Raw genomic sequence first — 26,805 nt, 5'->3', positions numbered from 1 at the left:
TGATAGTATAGAGGGCTGTTGTAGGCTGCAGCGGGAGCATTGACAGGATGCAGAGATGGGCTGAGAGGTGGCAGATGGAGTTCAACCTGGATAAATGCGAAGTGATGCATTTTGGAAGGTCGAACTTGAAAGTTGAGTACAGGATTAAGGATAGGATTCTTGGCAGTGTGGAGGAACAGAGGGATCTTGGTGTGCAGGTACATAGATCCCTTAAAATGGCCACCCAAATGGACAGGGCTGTTAAGAAAGCATATGTGTTTTGGCTTTCATTAACAGGGAGATTGAGTTTAAGAGTCGTGAGATCTTGTTGCAGCTCTATAGAACTTTGGTTAGACCGCACTTGGAATACTGCGTCCAGTTCTGGTCGCCCTATTATAGGAAAAATGTGGATGCTTTGAAGAGGGTTCAGAGGAGGTTTACCAGGATGCTGCCTGGACTGGAGGGCTTATTTTATGAAGAGAGGTTGACTAAGCATGGACTTTTTTCATTGGAAAAATGAAGGAAGAGAGGGGACCTAATTGAGGTGTATATGGGCTGAAGGGCCTGTTCTGTGCTGTACTATTCTATGTTCTATTAACATGATACTTAGTATGTGAAAGGTAAATTCACTTATCAATGTCTACATTTTTTTCTGACCAAGGCCTTTAGCCAGGTTAATTCACAGCATTATAAAATGGTTACAGTTTAGGAGGAGGCCGTTCAACCCATCCAGCTTGGACCAGCTCTCTGCAACTGCATAGTAAGGCCCATTGTCCTGTTCCATTTCTGTAGTCCCTCATTTTTCTTTCCCTTACTGTAATTACTCAGGAAACCCGGTTGGAAAAGAACATCATTGATTTTTTAACAATAAAATAGAGCCACTACTTGTGGCGTAAATAGGCAAAAGTGAGGACTGCAGATGCTGGAAACCAGAGTTTAGATTAGAGTGGTGCTGGAAAAGCACAGCAGGTCAGGCAGCATCCGAGGAGCAGGAAAATCGACATTTCGGGCAAAAGCCCTTCTAGTCCCAACCCAGGCCACTCAGTACTGCAGACCCATTCCTGCATCTGCTTTATAAAGGGGTAGATGATGAGTTCCTGCTGGGCAGGCCTTTTCCTGTAACTGAGGAAACTTATTCTCAATGAGCTCCATGTGGAGATGAATTAGTGATTCGCCATGAGCCTTGTAGGGGTAAACAGACTACTATAAATTCATTGCAGTCCTGAACTCTGGATTCTTAGTAGCAAAAAACAGGAATGTGGATTATGATCTGAATGGCAAGAGGTTGGGATAGGAGGGGGTGGAGGAGACATAGGTCCTCACACACCAGTCACTGGAGGTAAATGTGCAGGTGCAGCAGGCATAAGAGAAGGCAAATGGTATTTTGGTCTTCATAGTAAGAGGATTTGAGTACAAGAGCAGGGGTACCTTTGGTGCCAATGGACAGGGCCTTGGTGAGACCACAACTGGTCTATTGTGTGCAGTTTTGGTCTCCTTATCTGAGGAAGGATAGTGTGGCTACAGAGAGAGAGTGTAGCAAAGGTTTACCAGGCTAATTCTTGGAATGGCAGGACCGGCATATGAGGAGAGACTTATTCAGTTGGGACTATAGTCACTGGAGTTTAGAATGACAAGGGATCTCATAGAAACATACAAGATTCTAACAAAACTACACAGAGTAAATACAGGAAGGATGTTCTCGATAACCAAAAAGTCCAGAACCAGGAGTCACAGTCTAAGGATTAGAGGTAGGCCATTTCGGACAGAGGCAAAGAATATTTGTTTGTTTGTTTATTTTCATTATGTTTATTGATGTTGGCTGGAGTCATCTTTCCAGGGCAGTGAAACTGATTCCAAAAAATTCTTAGTCTGATCTTGCATTATAGAACTGCAGTACAGAGAGCTGGTGGGTTATGAATTGTCACCAGTTTTGATTTATTATGCATATATGTGTGTGTATGTTATTTTATATATATCTTGTGGCATATTAACTATGGTGGAAATATGTGGAACACAGAGGCCTTGGTGGCATTTATTGTCAGCTTCCTTTTGACATTCTTAATGAGAAATGTTTTTTTATGGGGAAAGGAAATAATTATATTACATGAGATCTCATGGTACCCAGGAAATACTAGAAAATTCAACTTTAAAAGGACCCAAATTTCCAATGCTTCTGAGGTGAGGAGGTTCTTGTGGCATATTAACTATGGTGGAAATAATGTAATAATGCAAGTACAGTAGGCAAATGATATATTGGTCTTCATAGTGAAATGATTGGAGTACAGGAGCAGGGATGTCTCCCTGCAATTGTACATGGTCTTGGTGAGCCCACATTTGAAATATTGTGTGTGGTTTTAGTCTCATTATCTGAGGAAGGATGTTGTGGCAATGGAGGGAGCGCAACAAATGTTTACCAAACTGACTCTTGTGATGGCAGGACTGACTTATTGAAGAATGATTGAATCAGTTAGCATTATATTTACTGGAGTTTAGAAGAATGAGGGATGATCTCATAGAAACCTATAAAATTACAACAGGACTAGACAGGGTGGGTAAATGCAGAAAGATTGTTTCCCTGACCAGGGAGTCCAGAACCAGGGGTCATGGTAAGGATATGGGGTAAGCCATTTTGGACTGTGATGATGAGCAATCTCTTCACCCAGTGAGTGGTGAGCCCAGGGAATTCTCTACCACAGAAAGGAGTGGAGGCCAAAAACATTGAATGTCCTTAAAAAAGGAGTCAGATATAGTTCTCAGGGCTAAGGGGATCAAAGGAGAAAGGAGGCACAGAGCACTGAGTTGAATGATGAAACATGATCACATTGAGAGAAGGAGCAGGCTTGAAGGCTTACTCCTGCCCCTATTTTCTACATTTCCCTCACTTTAGAACCTCTAATCATGACCTCTCAGTATTTTTAACCCCTATCAAGCTCTAGCTCGGAGATCAGCACCATATTGCTGTGATGGTAACTTCCAAAAAGAATTTGAATTCCCAGTTATTATTTGAAAAGACCAGGCAGTGGGATTACGTAGTTTAGAGGAAAAAATATTTTTACTGACATAAGAAAATGAACAAACACTATTAATTTAATACTAAACCTCGTAAGCACTTATACTTCAAAACCAAAATTTCAAAAAGAACTCTCTCGATTGTATATTTACTTTGAGCCAAGAATTCTTGTGTTTTTAGCTTCATGGTTTCTTGAGATTATTCAAATCTTCTGGAACCAAATAATCAATGCCACAACTTCTAGAAATTCCCTCTCAGTCTCCTTATTTTCCCAGTTAACTTCTGTTACGTTTTGGAGGTTTGTGGCCAGTTATCGAACATAAATATTTAGCCATTCACAAGGAATTTTCAGAGAGTTTACTAAATTAGTGAAGAATCAGCAGTTTGGATAAATGCATTAGTGACTTAGACAAGTAAAGTTTATGGCCCATGACAATGGAGGAGGGTTCACTGATACAGAGGATGAACAGGCTGTGGGCATGGAGTGTGTCAATCTCATTGTAGTTTTGAGGACAGCATTACGGTCTCTAGTCATAATGTTGGAGAACTCTTCCTCAACCTCCTCTGGTCCACCTTCCATCTGAAGATTCAATTTCAATCATGTTGGGAACTGTTTTTTTTCTTTGCCTAAACCTTCTTTTGATAATAGGATACATATGATGCCAGATAATTATTTGTTGTCAGCCTGTGGAACACAGAGGCCTTGGTGGCATTTATTGTCAGCTTCCTTTTGACATTCTTAATGAGAAATGTTTTTTTATGGGGAAAGGAAATAATTATATTACATGAGATCTCATGGTACCCAGGAAATACTAGAAAATTCAACTTTAAAAGGACCCAAATTTCCAATGCTTCTGAGGTGAGGAGGTTCTTAGGCATTCTCCCACTAACATTTGGTTAGTTGAATCCTCCAGCCCCACTACAACACATCATGAAAATGGATTTCCCCAGCCTGAGCATGGGCCCCATTCAGATTCTTGCATAATGGTTTGAATAAAGGGCAGCACGGTGGCACAGTGGTTAGCACTGGTGCCTCACAGCGCCTGAGACCCGGGTTCAATTCCCGCCTCAGGCGACTGACTGTGTGGAGTTTGCACGTTCTCCCCGTGTCTGCGTGGGTTTCCTCCGGGTGCTCCGGTTTCCTCCCACAGTCCAAAGATGTGCAGGTCAGGTGAATTGGCCATGCTAAATTGCCCGTAGTGTTAGGTAAGGGGTAAATGTAGGGGTATGGGGGGGTTGCGCTTCGGCGGGTCGGTGTGGACTTGTTGGGCCGAAGGGCCTGTTTGCACACTGTAATGTAATGTAATCTAATCTAATCTAAAGCTGGTATGGAGGACTGTAAGATGAGTGCTAACAGGGGATTGGACATAGGCCTCTGTATGAACCAGCTAGACATTGAGGGAACAACTTGTCATGGATATCACTTATTGTAACCTGAAGAAAACTGTGGGATAATGGTTAAGTGCCATGTTGACTGACTGTCAAAAAATATTCAATTCCTTGCTGCAATGCTGAGATTGTAATTGTAGGAGGGCACGTGCTCAGTAACCACCTCCTTGCTGAAGTGAAGGAGTCTCATACATTACAACTTCAAAAGGTCTGTGTAGAAGAAAGCTCCCTGGATACCAACTGTGGATGAAGCCGTCTACACAATGCTTTCCCTGACATGTGCCTGCTCGTGCATTATTCCTTTTACTGGTCATTCCTTTAGTATGTCCTGTGATCAGTATTTACCATGAGCCAGTTGATTTGTTGAAGATTAAAGTGGATGTTGGGTGTCTCGCCTACTAGTTAGAGGATGGTGGGAGACCCACAGCTATTCTATGAGGAAGGCTGCACAAGCTAAGCATCTTTCAAGAACTTAACTGGCCAGCTTTGGACACTCTTCAGGATTTATCCCAGGATGTAGAAATCCTATGGTCCTGAGAACCATCAGTCAATCAGAGGTTGGTAGCTCTCCATTGCCATTTCCACTGGGAATGGTGGCTTTTGCTGGTAGCACTTCATCAGGAATTGTTATTGGACTCCTACTTCCAAGCACATGCAAATGAAGGACGGATGAGAGCTAAGTGGAAAGGGAGCAGGGAATTAGAGACAATGGCAGGGACAGCTTTGAGTGACCATCTTATCATTGCCAGGTTCTTCGGTTCCATGACCATGTTCCCGATGTTGGGTTCCTCATGCTTGGTTTGAATGCGAGAGGTTGACACAGAGCCCCTTCCCAACTCCGGCTTAATGGTGTTTAAAACCAAATCACTTATCCTCCAATAGTTTTGCTTTGAATGGGAGAGGAAAGAATTACATCAGCATGAAGTGTAGGCAAGCCTCCCCTTTTCCCTGGAGATCATCCTCATCTCCTGATGAAGATGAGCATCAATGGAAGGATGCACTGCATTGGAGGGAGTTCAGGAGAGATTCACAAGAATGATCCTTGCCTCGAAGGTCCTGAGGATTCTGGATCTGTACTGGATGGAGTTTAGAAGGATGGGAGGGGATCTCATTGAAAATTACAGAATACTGAGAGACCTGGATAGCGTGGAGGTGGAGAAGATGTTTGGATTAGTAGGATAAACTGGGACCCAAGAGCATAGCCTTGGAGTGAAGGGATGACCCTTTAGAACAGACATGAGGAGCAAGATCTTCAATCTGTGGAACACATTGCCGTAGAGGGCTATGGTGACCAAGTTATTGAGTGTATTTAAGACAAGGATAGTGAGGTTCTTGATTAATAAGGGGATCAAGAGTTATGGGGAGAAGGTGGGAGAATGGGGTTGAGAAGTATATTAGCATGGTCAAATGGCAAAGCAGGTTCATGAGCAAAATGGTCTAATTTGCTCCAATATTTAATGGGCTTATGGTCTAAGACTAGAGTCCACTGTCAGACTCTTTTCATCAATTTCAGAAGAGGCATGCACTTTCCATTTAAAGCCTCCCCACAATTACACTTTGGTCCTTTCTGCTCTCGGCATCTGATTTCACACGGTAGCACTCTCCCTTGTATGAGATATTCACTAAGTTTCACCTTTTCTGAAAATTACACCCAAAGAAAATGAGGTGAGGGTTGTTGGGGGATATCTGCTGATATCGTAAATTTCACTGGGTCAGGGCAGCCTAATCTGAAAATTAGTGGCCTCTCCAAAAAAGCCAATTAGGACATTTCAAGACTAGGAGCCTCTCTAAAAATGATCTTTGATTATCACTTGTACCCGTGCACTTTATCAGGCGGCTTGTTTACATCAAGTTACATCATGATGTCTGTCATTTGCTATCGCCCAATCTCTCTCTGCCTTTCTAACTCTTGTGCCTCTCTACTTCCTCTCGGACCTTAACAATATCTGTAACACATAGAAGAGGACACCTCAGGGGAGGAGAATCTACCTGATTGGGCATCTTTACATATTGCATCATTCCCAATCACAAACATTTGGTCATGGTTTAGAGAGAGTCACTTAGACTGCACGTGGTGATATATATTGCACTCGTGAGAAGCATCAGGCACTGCTGGCAGAGAAATTCAAAGTAACAGCTCACAGGAGTCAAGATCCTCCCCAAGGTTCACTTAAGAGGATAGCTTTGCAGTCTTGAGGGATCCAGAAATGAGCAAAAACAATCATCTTGCCTTTAACAGTTGTAAAATCCATTGGAAGACCTGTCAAAGAATTTCAACACAATGGTTGAAAGTTTGGGGGAATCCCCTTCTAGCCTGTATCGTGTCATATTGCATGATAACAGTATTCTGCTGTCTATCGAAAGAATATGGCCAGGTACAGGAGGTCTGTAGTTAGGTCCCCAGAGCAGTAATCGGCTCACAGTCTTTTCAGCTTTGGTAGGAGTTCAAATGTCTACTTTGTCAATTCTGGGCTCAGAACTGTTCTTAGCTTTGGAGAGACAGATGTCCCATCTTGGAGAGACTGGTGAAAGTAATAAACAGGGGTTTAAAGGTGCCATTTGTCTTCTGAAGGCTGATCTCTTGCAGAAATGAAAATGATAGTGGCATGGAGGGCGCTACTCTGTCTTTCAGAAGATGTACACATTGCTATTCTCTTGGCTGGTCCCACAAGGTACCAGAAAGTCACCTGCACCAAGCTGTCATAGTGGCAGCTATACTGTGCAATCAAGCCTTCCGAGGATGCAGAGCTCAGGAGTTGTTGGACGTGAGCATTTGAATGGTCCCCACATGAGGGACAGCAGCCCGGCAAAAGGAGCAAAATTAAGGATCGTAACAACCATGGCAGCAGATGACAGCTGCATGGATCAGCTGTTGAAGAACAATCTCTTGATACAGTACTCTTCATGATACAGTCAAGGAATTATTTGTTTCAGACGTTGTTGTGCATGAACTTTTATTCATGGTATATTGTGTTTTCAAAGCGTTTCATTTTTGTACATAGATCTCAGAAAACAATTGATAGTGGCCTTCTCTTCATGGTGTTATAGTTTTGTCTGCATCTAGGCCAAGATCAGTATGACTATAAAGACTGCACTTCTTCCACCACCTCGTCCAGTACAGACGCTTGTTAAGGATAGCAGATAATACTCTTCCATACCAAATATACCAAACCACCTTAACTTCACCTTTTGTAACATGGGATACAATATTATTATATAATATTATCCAAATGGATACAAAATTAGCTTTATGATAGGAGACAGAGACTGGTGTTGGAGGGTTGTTTTTCGGGACTGGAGGTCTGACCAACAATGTTCCACAGGGTTTGGTGCTGGGTCTACTTTTGTTTGTCATTCGTATAAATGACTTGAATGAGAATATAGGAGGCATAGTTGGTAAGTTTGTGAATGACACCAAAATTGGTGGTATGTTGGCAATGAAGAAGGTTGTCTAAGATTACAAAGAGATCTTACTCAATTGTGTCAATGGGCCGAGGAGTCACTGATAGAGTTTGATTTGGATAAATGTGAGGTATTGCATTTTGGTAAAATAAACAAGGGCAGGACTTATACAGTGAATGGTAGGGTCCTGGTAGTGTTGTAGAACAGAGAGACATAGGGGTTCAAGTATATAATTCTTAAAATTTTCTTCATATATAGACAAGGTGGTTAAGAAGGCATTTAGCACACTTGCCTTCATTGCTGAGACCTTTGAATTGATGTAATGTTGAGGTTGTACAGGAAGTTGTACAGTACTGTGTACTGTTCTAATTGCACTGCTATAAGAAGGGTACTATTAAATTGGAGAGGCTTCAGAAAAGATTTACCAGGACATTATCAGGAACGGAGGGTTTGTGCTTTAAGAATAGGCTGGGACATTTTTCACTGGAGGTTAGGAGGTAGAAGGCTGATCTTATAGAAGCTTATAAAATCATGAAGGGCATAGATAAGGTGAATGGTAAAGGTATTTTCCCTGAGGTGAGGGAGTTCAAAACGAGGGGTATTTTTGAGGTGAGAAGAATGAGATTTAAAAAGGACATGAAAGGCAGCATTTTTACACAGAGGGTGGTTCATGTGTGGAATGAACTGCCAGAGGAAGTGTTGGATGCAAGTACAGTTACAACATTTCAAAACTGGATAAGAACACAAATAGGCAACATTTGGAGGGATATGGGCCAAACATAGGTAGGTTGGATTAGTTTAGTTTGCGAACATAGTCAGCATGGGCTGGTTTGACCAAAGGGTCACTTTCCATGCTGTATGACTCTGTGATTCTATGATTCTAATATTAACTCAATGGCTTTTTAGGTAAAGGGAGTACCATCACATGCAAGTTTCGCTCCGAATCACACACCTTCCTGACTTGGAACTTTATCACTATTAATTCATTGTCATTGAGTAAAAATCTTGTAACTCCCTTGTTAGTAGCACTTTGGATATGCCTACAGCACACAGAGTGCAGTGATTCAAGAGATGGATCACCAGCTCCACTCCCTTAAGAGCAAATATGAATGGGTATCAAATGTTGATCTTGCCAGCGACCATCACATGCCATGATCAAATAAGTAGGGAGCAACCTAAGGCCATTGCTCCAGCCTTAGGCATTTCTAATGCCTGTATTTCCAAATGCAGCATTTGGAAGATACAGGAAGTACAGAGGTCCCTTTGAAGTTGTGCTACTCTTTTTCTGCTACTGCCCTTAGTCTTCCTATTCCCCAGTACACTATGAGAGTTCTGTGTTCTTATTTACACTAGGAAAGCTTGGCTGATACAAAGAGGTTCCCCACATTTATGGTTCATTGTGCTCATACTTTAAAGGCATTTACCTGTCACTTATAGTCAAAGATATTCTTGAATTTGAAATGTAATAAATTCAATTCAAGCTAAGGTTCTGGGGACATGGCATAACAATTGTATAAAATCTGGAACTAAGGACAACAATGTAACAATATAATTATTGTCATAATGATGACCGGTTCACTAATGCCGTTTAGGGAGGGAAATCCGTCATCCTTTCCTGGGCTGACCTGCATGTGACTCCAGACCCACAGTAATGCGGCTGACTCAACTGCAATCTAGGCAATTCGGGATGGGCAATAAACTCCTGGTAACATCACATCTCATGAACAAATGAAAACTAATTTGAAAATTGGTTTGTGTAGCAGTAGAAAATAAATTAGCCACAAATAAATTCACGCTTATTTGCACTTCAATTACTTCAATTTTAAACTCTAAACTTTCCAGATTCTGTGTAACAACATTCATGCTGATCCATTAATGAAATCCTAGAGACTTGGTGCAAATGTGAATAGAGTTATTTTACAAACACTTAACAAATATTTATTTACACCACCTGATACATTAGGAGGATCATTGCCTCAATAAGAATTCTTTCAGTTCTGTGGATACCACAGCTATACTCTGCACAGAATTCTGATGGCAAATTCCTGCACTTCTGCTTTCTGTAGAATATTAAACTGACTGAAAAATCATTGTGATTACATTGATTCCAGTTAGTTACCTTTTAAAAAAGCCTATAATTTTACTTTTACATATTATCTGTAGCATTGTGATGTGAGATGACAAAATAACACAAGTCACCCGTATTTTTAAAAAAACTAATGGTATATTGCAAGTCAAGATGGCTCGGAACAGGGGAACTGTTACAAAATTTCCAAATCCTACAATTTCAAAATGAATTGATGTTAAGCCCAATGACAACTTACGCATTGCATATGACTGTTGCACAGTGACACCATTGACAGATAGTGAATCCCAAATTTTTCCACAACCATGATGGCTCTGAAGTTGATGGGATGAGATTGGGTTATCTCAGGAGGTGCTGTTAGACATATACTGAATTGCATCCCCCATCAAAACTACAAGTCACATTTTACATTCAGTTACTTCTTTTTTAGTGGATTTACCAATGAAATTCATATATAGAACAACAATGTAGGTTTGCATTTTACTTTTGCCTGACATCACAGCATTTTAAATATTCACTCATTATACTTGCAGATTTTTAGCCAAGTTCCTTGGCAACCTAACCTGTGTCTCTCAAAAGTAGCCATGAGAAAGTGATTGAGCGAATTCACTCCACTCCTCCCTACATAAAATCCTGGGTATGAATGCATCAGTGTCAAGTCTCAGGTTCCCCAATGTGCTGCAACTCCTCCTGTTGCTCTGCCAGTATCATTTTGCTAGCTGAAAATCTGCATCTGTGGACAGGGATGGGATTGAAACTGAATATCTTTCAAAGGGATGTAAAGTATGTAAGTAAGTTAGCTCACTGAGCTGGAAGATTTGTTTTCAGATGTTTCACCACCATACCAGGTCACTCTCATCAGAGTGAGAGTCTCCGGTAAAGCGCTGGTGGTATGTCCCACCTCTGTGTTTGTAAGTCTTGGTTTCTTAAGGTAGGTGATGTCCTTTCCAATTTTTTTTAAGAGAAGGTAGATGGGATCTAAATCAATGTGTTTGTATGTGAAGTACATGTGAACAAAATTACTATAAACAGCAAACAGAACAAATTTACAATGGAAAACATAAATTATTTTGTTACTTCAATTACACCTTTTACTCACTAACAATTCGGTGAAAGGATGGCTGTGTTAATTGCCAATTACAATGAATTGATGCATATTAATAAACTTGACACACTATACCCCCCGCCCCCCCATCTCATACCTCATGCTACATCTCAATGGAGAACTGATTGGGTTTGTTAAGCTTGTGAAAGCTTGACAATAGTAATCTTCAGTGTTACTTTCAAAGCAGGTCTTCCAAACCAGTGATAAGCAACAAAATTTTGTAAAGTATTTTGCATTGCGCATACTAAACACACAGCCTAATATTCACTCTGACACACCAGATGTTTCTAAAACATCTTTAGGAAGTTTTACACCAGAGTAGACTCGGAGTGTTTGTTTAGATTAGACCAACCTGAATGGAAATGGTGTGATAAGAGGTCTTTAAATTGGACAACTTACTCAGCTTCCTGCTCAATTCCTGACTACTCACTTCCCTTTTGAATAGATTAGATTAGATTCCCTAAAGTGTGGAAACAGGCCCTTCGGCCCAATAAGTCCACACTGACCCTCCGAAGAGTAACCTACCCAGACCCATTTTCCCTCTGACTAATGCACCTATCACTATGGGCAATTTAACATGGCCAATTCACCTGACCTGCACATCTTTGGACCTTATAGTATTTGGCACCTTCCCTCTCCTTTTCAAAATTGTGTTATTTCCTTCAAATCCTTTAATAAAAAGTTGAATTATTAGAATTCTTTAAATTGAAACTACATTTAAAGAGACACGGCTTCTGTTATGTTGTTTAAATTGTATTTAACTGATTCATTCAATTTTATTTTGAGCAAATTCCTTCTCATCCTTCTCAATTTTTTTCATTGTGTTCAACATATAATTGACTGCGCCATCCTTCATTAACACTTCTCCTCCATCGTACCACCCTTACTGGGTTCCTCTTGAAAGGTGAAAGTGGGTACTGCAGATGCTGGAGGTTAGAGTCAAGATTAGAGAGATGCTGGAAAAGCACAGCAGGTCAGGCAGCATCCGAGGAGCAGGCAAATCGATGTTTCGGACAAAGGTTCCATTCCTGCTTAAATGAACACAACCAGAAATCCTACAGCAAAGTGTTCTCCTTCCTCCTTTCTCCCACACTATCACCTCCAGGATCATTAAAAATGTGCCTTTCTTATCATCCTTTCTTCTCGATAAACATTTTCTTCTTTGTGATATCATCCCTACTATTGGATATGAGTGACTATTGGGTACAGTCATAGAGTCATAGAGATGTGCAGCACAGAAACAGACCCTTCGGTCCAACATATCCATGCCAACCAGATATCCCAATCCAATCTAGCCCCAGCTGGGCCAGCATCCGGCCCATATCCCTCCAAAACCTATTCATATACCTACCCCTCTAGATGCCTTTTAACTGTTACAATTGCACCAGTCTCCACCACTTCCTCTGGCAGCCCGTTCCTACACATACGACCCTCTGCGTGAAAATGTTGCCCCTTAGGTCTCTTTTATACCTTTCCCCTCTCACCCTAAACCTATATTGTCTAGTTCTCGACACCCCCATCTCAGGGAAAAGACCTTGTCTATTTACCCTATCTATGCCCCTCATGATTTAGTAAATCTCTATAAGGGCACTCCTCAACCTTCAATGCTCCAGGGAAAAGAATGGGGAATCTTCTGACCAGGAGTTCTCTTCACCCACCACATTCCTTCTTAAACTTCTCCCTTTTTGGAATATGTACAGAATCCAGCACAAACTGGTGAGGAAGCTCAGGACTCAGCACATCTCCTGTTAGGGAGAAAGGAAAGGCTGGTAGGTATAAGGAATTCGGAATGACTAGAGAAACTGAGGTTTCGATTAAGAAAAAGAAGAAAGCATATGTCAGGAGAGATCAAATGAATCCTTAGAAGAGTTTGAATCCTTAGAAGAGTATAAAGGCAGTTGGAATATATTTAAGAGGAAAATCACGCAGGCATAAAGGAGACATGAGATAGCTTTGCCAAATAGCGTTAAGGAGAATCCAAAGGGTTATTATAAATATATTAAGGATAAAAGGGAGCGAATAGGGCCCCTCAAAGATCAGCAAGGCAGCCTATATGTGGAGCCACAGGAGATGGGGAAGATATTGAACAAGTATTTTGCATCAGTGTTTACTGTGGTGGAGGAGATGGAAGATAGAGAATGTGGGGAAATAGATGGTGACACCTTGAAAAATGTTCATATTTCAGAGGAGGAAGTGCTGGATGTCTTGAAACACATAAAAGTGGATAAATCCCCAGGACCTGATCAGGTGTACCCCAGAATAATGAAGCTAGGGAAGTGATTACTGGGCCCCTTGCTGAGATATTTGTATCATTGATAGTCACAGGTGAGGTGTCAGAAGACTGAAAGTTGGCTAATGTGGTGCCACAATTGAAGAAAGGGGGTAAGGACAAGTTAGGGTACTATAGACCAGTGAGCCTGACCTCGGTGGTGGGCAAGTTGTTGGAGGAAATCCTGAAGAATAGGATTTACATTTATTTGGAAAGACAAGGACTGATTACGGATAGTCAGCATGGCTCTGTGCGTGGGAAATCATGTCTCATGAACTTTTTCGAGTTTTTTGAAGAAGTAACAAAGAGGATTGATGAGGGCAGAGCATTAGACATGAGCCCTATGGACTTCAGTAAGCGTTTGACAAGGTTCCCCGTGGAAGACTGGTTAGCAAGGTTAGATCTCACAGAATACAGGGAGAACTAGCCATTTGGACACAGAACTGGCTCAAAGGTAGAAGACAAAGGGTGGTGGTGGAGGGATGTTTTTCAGACTGGAGGCCTGTGACCATAGGTGTGCCACAAGGAATGGTGCTGGGTCCGCTGCCTTTTGTTATTTATATAAATGATTTGGATGTGAACATAGGAGGTATAGTTAGTAAGTTTGTAGATGACACCAAAATGGGAGGTGTAGTAGACATCAAAGAACGTTACCTCAGAGTACAATGGGATCTTGATCAGATGGGCCAATGGACTGAGGAGGGCAGATGGAGGTTAATTTAGGTAAATGTGAGGTGCTGCATTTTGTAAAGCAAATCAGAACAGGACTTATACACTTAATGGTAAGGTCCTGTGGAGTGTTGCTGAACTAAGAGACCTTGGAGTGCAGGTTCATAGCTCCTTGAAAGTGGAGTCGCAGGTAGATAGGATAGTGAAGGCGGCATTTAGTATGCTTTCCTTTATTGGTCAGAGTATTGAGTACAGGAGTTGGGAGGTCATGTTGCGGCTGTACAGGACATTTGTTAGGCTACTTTTGGAAGATTGTGAGCAATTATGGTCTCCTTCCTATTGGAAGGATGTTGTGAAACTTGAAAAGGTTCAGAAAAGATTTACAAGGATGTTTTCAGGGTCAGGGAGTTGAACTTTAGGGAGAGACTAAACAAACTGGGGCTGCTTTCCCTGGAGTGTCGGAGACTGAGGGGTGACCTTATAGAGTTTTATAAAATCATGAGGAACATGAATAGGATAAATAGACAATGTGTTTTCCCTGGGGTGGGGAAGTCCAGAACTAGGAGGCATAGGTTTAGGGTGAGAGGGGAAAGATATAAAAGAGACTTAAGGGGCAACTTTTTCACACAGAGGGTGGTGTGTGTGTGTGGAATGAGCTGCCAGAGTCAGTAGTGGAAGTTGGTACAATAGCAGTATTTAAAAGGCATCTGTTTGGGTATATGAATGAGAAGGGTTTAGAGGGATATGGGCCATGTGCTGACAAATGGGACTAGATTAGGTTAGGATATCTGGTTGGCATGGACAAGTTGGACCGAAGGGTCTGTTTCTGTGCTGTACATCTCTATGACTCTGTGACTCTAACTTGAATCTTTAGTTGGATTCCTGTCTGATGTATCATGTGGTGAAACAGAAAGACATTTCTGGCCCCACTTACATCACCATCAAGTATTCAGACATTCCTTTTCTTGAACAGCTTCGCTCCACTTCCAACTAGTCCAAAACTCTCCTGCACCAATCTTGTCTTGTATGAAAACTCACAGGACTATCACTCCTCACTTCCTGACTACATTGACTTGCTAAACTCTGGTGCATTCCAACTAAGTTCCTTGCTGTCAGCCACGGGTCCCTATATGGCCTCACAAACCCTCCTCACCCCACTCCTGACAAGTTTACTTGATTGGTGAGAAAAGCTTCACTCACTTTAGTTCTGTTCTTTACACTTCACCTTCCTCTACTTTTAAAATGTCACTTTAATACCTAGCTCTTCAATCTAGCTCCTGTTCTCTCTTACTACTTTTTCTCACCCATTGGTTTTACTTACATTTTTAGTCATTTGTGCTGTGGGACCCTTTGATGTTAAAGAGTCTATATGAGTGCAAGTCATGGTTAGACATTTAAGCATTTAGATATGTCTAATAAAATTGGGGTTGTCAAACTATATTGGAGACATTATGCATTTTTTTGCTTTCTGTTCACCATTTTCGGGTCAGACAGTCCTACTACCTAGATTTTACTTTCTTCAGAGACTTTAACAAGATCTGGAAATCCTAGTTTGGGAGTCAAGTCGCAGATAGTTTTGATGGCTGTTGCCGGTGGTGCAGTTATGGTTGTTGTGAGCATAATCTGTGGAATTGTCTTCTTCTGCCTTAGAAGGTAAGTGACTGACCTGTTTTGTCAATAGAGTAACAAGCTTAAGAATTTGTCTGTGTAAGTGCTGATGTGACAATTACTTTGCAAGTACACCACAGCGTTGGGAACTGGTAATTAAAATAACAAAGTGGCATACATTAATAGGTTTAGATTTGTTGATAATCTAGCCCAACTTCAGCAAAATTTACCTTTGGGACCAATATATGAAATATGGCTTTGTTTCAGAGTACAATTCTTCTCATCTAACAATATTATATCATCCCAAACTTAGAGGAATATTTTTGCCACGAAGATTTGACTATCGCACCAACGGTACTCAAGCAGATGTTGCAGTCTCTGATGGAGTGCGCCATTGAGAGTTTCAGTAGTCAATAGAGAAAATAGAGCTTTGCATTGCACAGCCAAAATAGTGGAATATAAATAAGGGGAAGATATGTTTAAATTGCTTCATGCTCTGACGAGTCAGATCATGAGTGCTGGACTAAATTCAAATCATAAGAATGTAGATTTCATGAAGTGATAATAACATGCAAATCCAAATTATAAAGGATCACGGCAGGACAATTGTATCAAAGGTTCATACTGTTTCAATGGAAATTTAGGACTAAAATCAAGAAACTCTGCTTCACATAAAGTTTGATCAACATATCGGTAGCATAAAGCTTTCTGAGAGACAGCTGAGCATTCTCAAGACAGACAAGGGAACAAGCAGGCACCAGATCCCAAGTTGACATCCATTTCCATTTCTTTGGAACTTAGTGGTTACACTGATTTCCAGAAACAAGGCCCCACCAGAGCATGACTCTGCACCTGCAGGGAGTTGGCCTAGGCCATTGACTTGGAGGTGCAAATGTACATAAGTCGAGTTCAAAGTAAGTGATAAATACACTGTTTCCAGGGACACAGTCTGCCCTGGATTCACTCAGGCCCTCAGCAATTTCATTGTTGCCTAGTAATTTTCTAAGGCAAGAGAATGCCCAGCATTAAATAACAAAGCTTGGCATGAATAAAGGAAATGCCTATTTCGGCAATATCAGACCAGTATTACCTGGCTACCCCACTCAAATAACTTTCCATATGACTGTATGTATGTCCAGAAAAGCACCCCAGAAATATCCTTGGCATCTCTATAAGTCAGGGTAATTGACCCAACCAAAGAAAGCCACTTTCATCCCCAGAGGAAGCTGATAACACATCCTCTTCCTGTTGGAGAAGAAATTACCAGCTCCTTAGTATTGAATATTGAGGTGGAGACCTGCTGTTCACTCAATCAGCATGATTCATCTGTCAAGAAGTGCCTTTCACACTGGGACTTGCTTCAGTTTGAATCAATTCTTTTATAAGTTGTACTTTATAAGTTAACCCATAGACATAAATTATCATGAGGTGTTCTCTTTTTTAAGATTTATAGAAGTTACACTTATGGGGAAGACTATAACAATGGACCATAAATATAAGGCAGGCCATAAATATAAAATAGTAAATCCAGTTATGAATATTGGAGAGACTTTCTTCTACAGAGTTGTTAAATATGGAAGTCCTACCCCATGGAGTAGCTGCATCACATAGCATAGGTGCATTTTAAGAGAAACTGGACAAACACATGAGAGTGAAAAGAATTGGAGTGTGTTGATGCAGAGAAGAGGAAAGAGTGTGGAGCATAAACACAGGCATAGACCAGTTGGAATGAATGGCCAGCTACTATGCTGTAAATTTTAGGCAATTTTATGCAAAATAACCAACCTGCAGTTCTGTGTGTTCGTGATATATACACCATGTGAATTTATCTGTTTAGAAAGCTTCTGATATTGGAAAACTTAAAGGAGGCCGCACGCCAATGATTTTTATTGAGTGTTACAACTGTCCAGGGTGGGAGTGGGGTTGGGGGTGTTGTGTACTGTTAATGTCACTCAGACATATTCCAGAGCTCCAAGTTAATATTCTGGGGCATGGGTTCAAATCCCACCATGGCAGGTGGTGAAATTTGAACTCAATAAAAAAAAGGAATAAAACGCTAGCCAAATGGCAACCTTGTAACCACAGCTGTAAAAACCCATTTGCTTCACTAGTGTCTTTTAGGGAAGGAAATCTGTTGTCCTCAATTTGTTTGGCCTAAATGTGACTCCAGATCCACAGCAATGTGGTTGTCTCTTAACAGCCCTTTGGGCAATTAGGGATGGGTAATAAATGCTGGTCGAGCCAGGGATGCCCTCAACCCATGAATGAACTTTTTAAAAACTTGAATGTTTGCTTGTCTGGGATACCAGTATACATGGAGGCAAGGGGAGAGCTCTAAGATAGTTTCAGGACTTCCTGTAGGCCCGGAATCAATGTAAAGTGTATTGACAAGAGACCATTTATGGTTAAATCTACCTGGTACATGATGTGGAGGTGCCAGTGTTAGACTGCGGTGGACAAAGGTAAAATTCACAAAACACCAAGTTATAGTCCAACAGGTTTATTTGGAAGTACAAGCTTTAGGAGAGCAGCTCGTTTGTCAGATAGTGGAGCAGGATCATATGTATCCTATAACCTAGTGTTGTGTGATTTTTAACTTTACCTGATATATGTCACTTGTTCACTGTTGAGTCACTTCACTTCACAGTATTCTTATGGCTTGACATCTTGTCTATAGCTACCTTGTACACTGTGCTGGATCTCACTGCTAATCTTCCTGGCTGTGTTGCACCACTCTCCTTTAAAGGATGCTCAGCATGACTTAGAGTTATAGAGTTATACAGCACAGAAATAAACCCTCGGTCCAACTAATTTAGGTATCTTAATTTAATCTAATCCCATTTGCCAGCATTTGGCTCATATCCCTCTAAACCCTTCTGATTCATGTACGCATCCAGATGCCTTTCAAATGTTGTAATTGTACCAGCTTCCACCACTTCCTCTGGCAGCTCATTCCATATACGCACCACCATCTGTGTGAAAAAGTTGTCCTTTATGTCCGTTTTAAATCTTTCCCCTCTCACCCTAAACCTTTGCCCTCTAGTTTTGGACTCCCTTACCTTGGGAAAAAGACCTTGGCCTAACCATGTCCCTTCGAACTTCACTGTCTAATATATGGTAAATAGACAAGGTCTTGTCCCTGGGCTGGGGGAGTCCAGAATGAGAGGAGGTAGGTTTAGGAGGAGACGTGAAAGATTTAAAAGGCACCTAAGGAGTAACTTTTTCACGCAGAAGTTGGGTGTATGGAATGAACTGCCAGAGGAAGTGGTGGAGGCTGGTATTACAACATTTAAAAAGCATCCGGATGGGTATATGAATAAGAATGGTTTAGAGGGATATGGGCCAAAAGCTGGCAAATGGGACTAGATTTATTTAGGATATCTTGTCAGCATGGACAAGTTGAACCAAAGGGTCTGTTTCTGTATTGTACATGTCTATGACTCTACATGGGGAAGGAGGGCAGGTCAAAGGGTTCCCCATCTTCAACAAGTGATGAAGAGGCTTCTTGTCATTTGTTTGCTACTTTCACTGCCCCCTCTTCTTACTATCATTCAGATATCGACCACTTCTGTTTACATTCCTCCAGTGTTATGCTATTTATGTTCTGTTGCATCCACATTACATGTGCAGCAGCATTCATTTATGTAATAAGGAAAGCCACAGGCAATTCTTCCTCCCTTTCCCTTACTTATTCCCCACCTCAGTGCAAGCTTACAGCAGCAGGTGCCGACCAGAGCATGTGTCTCAAATATGGAATTATTAAATCTGATCCTCAAAGTTCCTGCAGGCAAGGTGGATACTGAATGGTGCAATGCCAAACAGGCTGCATCAATCTCACTGCTGCATCAAAGCAAAACTCCTCCTGTGATTTGAGAGGAAGCAGACTCCAGTATGTAGGGCTGAACAAAAAAAAACTGAAAGGTATGTGCAGGTGGATGAAGCCTTTGCATCCCATTGATTGCTCTCTTATAATTGATTGCAAATGCTGAAAACCAATTTTTACATGATTGTAAATGCTTGATTTATCATTGTCTTTTAATTATTGAACTCAAGCCTACGTCCTAGTTGTGTATCACCATCTGCTACTTCTGCTGGAAGCAATCAAATTGACAACACAAGGGTGTTGATGCACATAAATAACAGCGGTCAATTTTACATGTTCTCTTCAAGGGAAAAAACATTGGAGATGAACTATGGACAGACGTTTTAAGCCATGGATAAAACCCTTTTGTTCAATTATGGATTTCAGTATTGTGTGCTTCTTTGCTTTCAGCAAAGAATGAAAAGATTTGAAGTTATAATGTTTGCCTTACAGAAGAAGTTTGAATCATCTTTTTCATAAGGGAATGTATTGAACCCTGTTTTACCATGGGAACGAGGCAGCAGATATTCATTCCTATTGATTTGAAGTACTCAAAACAACCTCTTTATATTTAAATTACCCTTTTTTCTACCCTACCACTCCTGCTACCACCACCACCCATCCCCCATACCCGCATTCCCTAAGTTTGTAGCTAACCTGTTCACTAAGCACATGCTGTTCTTTGTGTCCACTGTTGCTAAGGAGAAAATAATGAGACATACATTGGATGAAGTATTCTAGTCAATTGCATCTAATTAAAACAAGTCTTCCAATATTTGGACAAACATTTTGCAACCCAAATTCCTTCTGGCAGGAAACCCCAGTGGTGTGGGTGGTAATGATATCCAGCCCAATTTTATTTTCATGTCCACCCTTGCAACTGAAGTTAAATTGTGGCAATCTGTTTTTCTGTAAACAGAGCATTTGGGGCTAGAAAGGCGTTCATCCAAATTTTCTGATGATATACAGATCAAAAGCATTAAATACAATGGAGGTTGAAGTGTAATAGTGTAAGGAGTTGTTAAGAAATTAACTGAATGGAAAATATTATTATTACCAATGGATTTTAACACCAGCAAATGAGAGACCATGATCTCGGAACTTAAAATAAAAATATGATATTTTGTAAATGGTGAAAATCCAGCAAATAAGGACCACTCATAGATCATTAAAATGTCATGAACAAGTGCAGAAAATAAAAAATGCTAATGTAATGCTGATGTTAATATGTTGAGGACCTAAGGCTTGTTTTCAATAATGAAAAGACAATGATGTAAGAGCCATGCTTCAGCTATAGAGAAATCCTGATTGTGGAGTACTGTCAACAGTTCTGAATAGCTCAAATTATGAAAGAAATATTGACCATGAACGAAATGTAACATAGATTTATCAGAAAGCTACATGAGCTCCAAACATTAAATTCTGAGGGGTGATTATTATAAACAAGATTGTGCTCCCTACAATTTAAAAGGCTAAAGCATTATTCAACCAAAGTTTTCAGGGTAGTAAAGTAAAAAGATAGGGTTGGTAGAGATAAAGCTATTTCTGCCGGATGGGGAGTCTAGGATTAGGAGAAAGAAACAGAGTTAACATTTCACGTCCGATATAATACTTCTTCAAAACAGACTCTGCTAAAGAAGAGCCATACTGGCCGAGGAATTCACTGCTCTCTGCCATACCCTTCTCATGCTCCAAGTCATCCAAGTAGTGCGCCAGAGAAGTCCTGGATTTTAAAGCCCTCTGTTTCCACCAATACCACAAAAATCTAAAACCACTTCAATAGCAGTTAAACCTGTATTTCCATAATTTCCCTAATCTCCAGTACCATTTCTAACCTATTCCCTTTTCCTAACAACTTATTGACCTCAAAATAGCTATCCCCCTCCCAAATATCACTAAAAACGTTTAAAGCTTTCACCCCCTTGCAGATTCTGTCTCGTAGTATTCCTTTAACACTCCACTCAGCTATTCACTATGGTCCTACAAAGAAGATTGCATCACTGGAACAGAAGGTCATAAAGAAACATGGACAGGCTAACTGAGAAAGCAAAGCAATGCATTAGTAGGTTTATTTTAGGATTGTTATGTTCTTTCATGTGATGTGGGCATCACTGACCAGACCACCATCTAAGTACCCTCTAGTTGCCCTTGAGAACAGTTAAGGTCAACCATACTGTTCTGGATCTGGGGTCTTATGTCATCCAAACAAAGGAACAGGGCAGATTTCCTTCTTTAAAAACACCTTCTGCCCCAAATGGGTTTTTGCAACAATTGAGAATAGTCACTGTTCATGTTTGATTTCAAATTTAATTAAATAAATTTAAGTTATCTCTACTGCTATAGTGAGATTTGAACCTACATCTCTAGACTAGTAGCCAGGGTATTGAAATAACAAGCTTAAAAATGTGTTGCTGGAAAAGCGCAGCAGGTCAGGCAGCATCAAAGGAAAAGGAGAATCGAAGTTTCGGGCATAAGCCCTTCTTCAGTCCTCACTTTCTCCTGTTGAAATAACAAGTTCAGTGACATTGCCCTGAGAACTTCAAAATGAAAAAGTGATTCATCAAATTGCACATATGAGAATGTTTATAAATAGATAACCTTGCATCCCGTTCACATCTACGTCAATCATTTGTGAGGTGACATACTTCAGACGTCACATTCAAGTATCACTCATGATGTGTAATATACTCACCACTTTGATTTGTTTGACTCATATATTTGTGCAATCATTTAAAATAAAATCACAGCAAGAGTGGTCAGCCTCATAAACCAGCAAAAACAGAAAAATAATGGGGCAGCATGGTGGCTTAGTGGTTAGCATTGCTGCCTCACAGCACCAGTGTCCTAGGTTCAATTCCAGCCTCGGGTGGAGTTTGCACATTCTCCCAGTGTCTGTGTGGGTTTCCTCCGGGTGCTCCGGTTTCCTCCCACAGTCCAAATATGTGCAGGTCAGGTGAATTGGCCATGCTAAATTGCCCAAAATGTTAGGTGCATTAGTCAGAGGGAAATGGGACTGGGTGGGTTACTCTTCAGAGGATCAGTGTGGACTTGTTGGGCCAACGGGCCTGTTTCCACACAGTAGGGAATCTAATCTAATCTAAATTTCCACCTAAAAGTAGAGAAAAAAAGAGTGCACTACCATTCATAAACCCAATACTTCTTAATTTATAGGTTACAAGTTAAAGTCGTTTTACCAGTTATAACATGGTCAATTGAATATCTTGGGTGGAATCTTGTAGAAGCCTGAGCAACATGGGCAATAGCTGACCATAACATCCGGAGCATCTTGCTGCATTTGCTGAGTGGTGAGGTGAATTTCTTACTAGGCAATGGTGAGTTGCCTTTTAATGGGCTGTAATGATTGTAACGAGGTCAGCTGGGTGGACCTCATTGAATATGAGTTCCCTGAAACCCTGGCTGATTGTTAAGAACAGAAGTATCAGACATTCTGTTCCCTCTGAGAGTTGGCTCTGAGGGAGCTGGATCAGTGTCAAGGACTCTCCACATGTCATTAATGGATGACCTGGTGACAAGATACCAGCCTCTGCAGAGTTATCTTAGGGGGATTATTACTTTTTAAATGCCTTTAACATCCCACCTCGCCTCACTAATATTCAGCTTCCTATGTTACCAAAATTGTCGAATAAGCTGGATGTTGAGAATTCTCAACATGGAGGTCACCGCAACTTCAGCTCACCACTGCTGCATGGAGCACCCATGTTGCATTGCTCCACACAGAAACTCAGGGCACAATTCACAGACATCATTCATTCTCCCTCCTCATCTGCAGACATTGGTATCCAACATTTACCAACACCTCATGATCATCATGGTACCTCTCTAATCCACTTACAGGATGCTGAAGAAGCACAAACGTGCTTTGCAGGTTGCAATGGCAACCAGCTTTGAAAAGCTGCAGCAAGGACACTTTATGTGCAAGCACAGGTACTCAGCTAATGGATTGGAGCAGGCTGCACCCCAGGGCTACTTTCTTGCTCTGTTAGCACCTACCTGCATGATCACAGCATCCATACCCTGGTTTGCCATACCCTGTTAACATTTTGGCCCTTCAGTCAGAGCCAAAGGCTGTCAGCATTGCTGTATTGACATGTTCTTTTGTGTAGTTACACAGAGAGGCTGCTTGACATTGCTCATCAGTAGGGACCTATCTGCTGGGGAGCGGCAGAGGCAACTTTATGTAAGGCACAATGAAATGTGAATAAAAAGCAGTAAGAAAACAGAAACTTTCTAAACCTGGCACTGTCCAAAGAAGCCCTCTTGTTGGTAAAATATTACCACACTCAGATCAATAGTGGGTCAAAAACAGATAAAAGCTTTTGGGAAAAGTCAAGTTCTCAAATGGGTGCCCAGACTTCTCATTGAATACAGCTTGGGCTGGTTAATTTATACAATTTTATGAATCTACAAGTTATGCGTACATTTCACAAGAAACTGCCTTTGTTCCTGATCGCTGTTATCAGCAGATGTTCCAGCTCGATGGGCTTTGTCCTCCTTGATTTGATTTGTACCCAGGTATTAATCACTGTATTCATAAGCTCTTCCGCAAGTGCCTCCTTGCCTTTGTCCTCCTTGATTCGATTTCAGTTCCAAGTCTGATACTCATTTTGTGACTCACTAACATTATTACAGATAACTATGGAATCTTCCTGAGGTATTACCATGTGTTAATTACATTGTTACAAGATCTTAAATATCAACTCTTTCCTCTCCGCCTTCAAGCCCCAACCGGGGTCCACAGCAAGGCAAGTAGTTGTGACCAGTGTTGTGAATTCTCAGTAAGCTTTTTAAAATCAAAATCTCCCAATGTTGACAATGACCTATCAGTAACTTAATTCACAGAAACCACTCTGGGTATTTTCACAAAACTTGAAATAAACCTATTTTTGCACTATCCTTCAAAGTCTCCAAGAAATAAACATAGAAGGTTTCCATAATCATGTTTGTAGCAAAATAAATCAAACTTATCTTCACTTGTCTCTTGTGAGCTTGAAACATCTTAAAAATGTTTTCACTATGGCATCTTCTTTGAGAAGCCTGACCACTGAGTTTTGAAGCTCCCCAGAGCAATCAATCTATTTACATAAAAGAAGTGCAAACAATTCACAAACTACACTTCCCAATATATCTCAGTGTGATTGTAAGAAAGATTACAATGAGATTAAAATTCCATGTATTCACTGATGTCACATATCTTCTGAAGCTGGTGAGCTTCCCAATATTTCTGAGTCAAGGAGGAGCTTTTACAGTTGACAGAAAGACCAGCCATTCACAGAACATGCTGGGACTTGCTACTTGTTAATCTGTCATTCAGGTGCTTGGGCAGGAGCTAATGAGATTTAGAAGATAGATAGCATCTATCTATCTGAGATTACCTTCCCTGCTCTCCACTACATCTCTAATTTTGGTGTCATCAGCAAACCTACTAACTACACCTCCTGTGTTCACATCCAAATCATTTATATAAATGATGAAAAGTAGTGGACTCAGCACCGATCCTTGTGGCACTCCACTGGTCACCAGTCTCCAGTCTGAAAAACAACCCTCTACTACCACGCTCTGTCTTCTATCTTTGAGCCAGTTCTGTATCCAAATGGCTAGTTCTCCCTGTATTCCATGAGATCTAACCTTGTTCACCAGTCTCCCATAGGGAACCTTGTCGAATGCCTTACTATATGGATCACATCTACCGCTCTGCCCTCATCAATCCTCTTGGTTACTTCTTCAAAAAACTCAATCAAGTTTGTGAGACATGATTTCCCACACTTAAAGTCATGTTGACTATCCCTAATCAGTCCTTGCCTTTCCAAATATATGTACATCCTGTCCCTCAGGATTCCCTCCAACAACTTGCCCATCACCGACGGTTAGCCTAACATCTGTCATAGAGAAATGCTGAAAGCCAAAATTAAGAAGTTTTTTTTATTTTTTCTGGTACATGGGCTCTTTAATCATGCTCGAAGAAGTGATGGTAAGCTGCTTCTTGATCTGCTGCAATGCATTTATAGCAGGAAACTTCAAAAATCATAATGTAGTCAGGCGGAGTCAACATGGTTTGGTGAAAGTGAAATTGTGTTTGAATATTTAATTTGATTATTTACTTATATCACAAAGCTGATACTTTTTTCTAAAAGCTGTTCCTTTTCTCAAGGATACTGTGTCCTTGGTTTTTTTTAGAGGGGTCGTAAATAGGCCAGGCTCCGAAACGGCTAGGTTTGGTACAGAGATGAAAGGCCTTTTTGTTTATATGTAAACAGATGAGTCTTTAGGCCAAAGCTTTTATGCTTTTAGAAGTAACCTGTATAAGTCAAGGGGGCGGGCCAGCTCTCTAGCTGAGCAATTCAGTCCTAGAAACTGAAGTTAGGTTGGGGTTTCAGCTGTGGGCTATGTGGAAGCAGGCTGCTCGACTCTCCCCTTCTGCCCTTCTAACTTCGATCTGTAAGCCTTTGTTTCATTTTACTGTGGTTAAGCGGGTTTGTTTATTGGGATTGTTGTGTATATTTGGAACAGCATAAATAAGTCTAGTCTGAGTTCTGTAGGCCAAAGTGAGGACGGCAGATGCTGGAGATTAGAGTCAAGATTGGAATGGTGCTGGAAAAGCACATCAGGTCAGGCAGCATCCAAGGAGCAGGAAAATCGATGTTTCGGGCAGGAGCTCTTTATCAGGAATGAGGCTGGAAGCCTTGGGGGTGGAGAGATAAATGGGAGGGGGTAGGACTGGGGAGAAGATAGTTGAGATTGAAATAGGTGGATGGGGTAAAGGTGATAGGTCAGAGAGGAGAGTGTGGCAGATAGGTGGGAAGGAAGATTGACAGGTGGGATAGATCATGAGGATGGTGCTAAGCCGGAAGTTTGGAACTAGGGTAAGGTGGGGGAAGGGGAAGTGAGGAAACTGGTGAAGTCCACATTGATTGCCTGGGGTTGAAGTATTCCGAGGCGGAAGATGAGGCGTTCTTCCTCCAGACATTGGGTGGTGAGGGAGTGGCGGTGGAGGAGGCCCAGGACCTGCATGTCCTCAGCAGAGTGGGAGTGGGCGTTGAAATGTTCAGCTGGAGATGTTGCCTGAAGCACTCTGCAAGAAGGCATCCAGTCTCCCCAATGTAAAGGAGACCGCATCAGGAGCAACGGATAATAAATGACATGTGTGAAAGTGCAGGTGAAACCTTGATAGATGTGGAAGGCTCTTTTGGGGCCTTGGATGGAGGTAAGAAGGGAGGTATGGGCGCAGGTTTTGCAGTTCCTGCGGTGGCAGGGGAAGATGTCAGGAGGAGAGGGTGGGTTGTTGGTGGGCATGGATCTGATCAGGTAGTCACGGAGTGAACGGTTTTTGTGGAAGGCGGAAAGGGGTGGGGAGGGAAATATATCCCTGGTGGTGGGGTCTTGTTGGTGGTGGCGGAAATGGCGGGGG

At 41.4% G+C, this 26,805-nt stretch overlaps 1 protein-coding gene across 2 annotated transcripts in view; it reads left to right on the top strand.

The window, feature by feature from the left end:
• The window catches only part of LOC122548665 (sperm acrosome membrane-associated protein 1-like), a 206,112-nt gene that overhangs the window by 174,821 nt on the left and 4,486 nt on the right, over window positions 1-26,805 (top strand). The window contains exon 6 of one of the 2 annotated variants that reach the window (XM_043687498.1): window positions 15,433-15,562. The exons of the other annotated variant lie outside the window; for it this stretch is intronic. Coding sequence (XP_043543433.1) covers window positions 15,433-15,562 — 130 coding nt within the window. The remainder of the gene's footprint in view (window positions 1-15,432; window positions 15,563-26,805) is intronic. 2 annotated transcript variants of the gene reach the window in all.

This window comes from Chiloscyllium plagiosum, chromosome 3 (assembly GCF_004010195.1).
Source record: "Chiloscyllium plagiosum isolate BGI_BamShark_2017 chromosome 3, ASM401019v2, whole genome shotgun sequence".
Taxonomy (NCBI): Eukaryota; Metazoa; Chordata; class Chondrichthyes; order Orectolobiformes; family Hemiscylliidae; genus Chiloscyllium; species Chiloscyllium plagiosum.
This window is presented reverse-complemented; position numbering and strand designations above follow the sequence as displayed.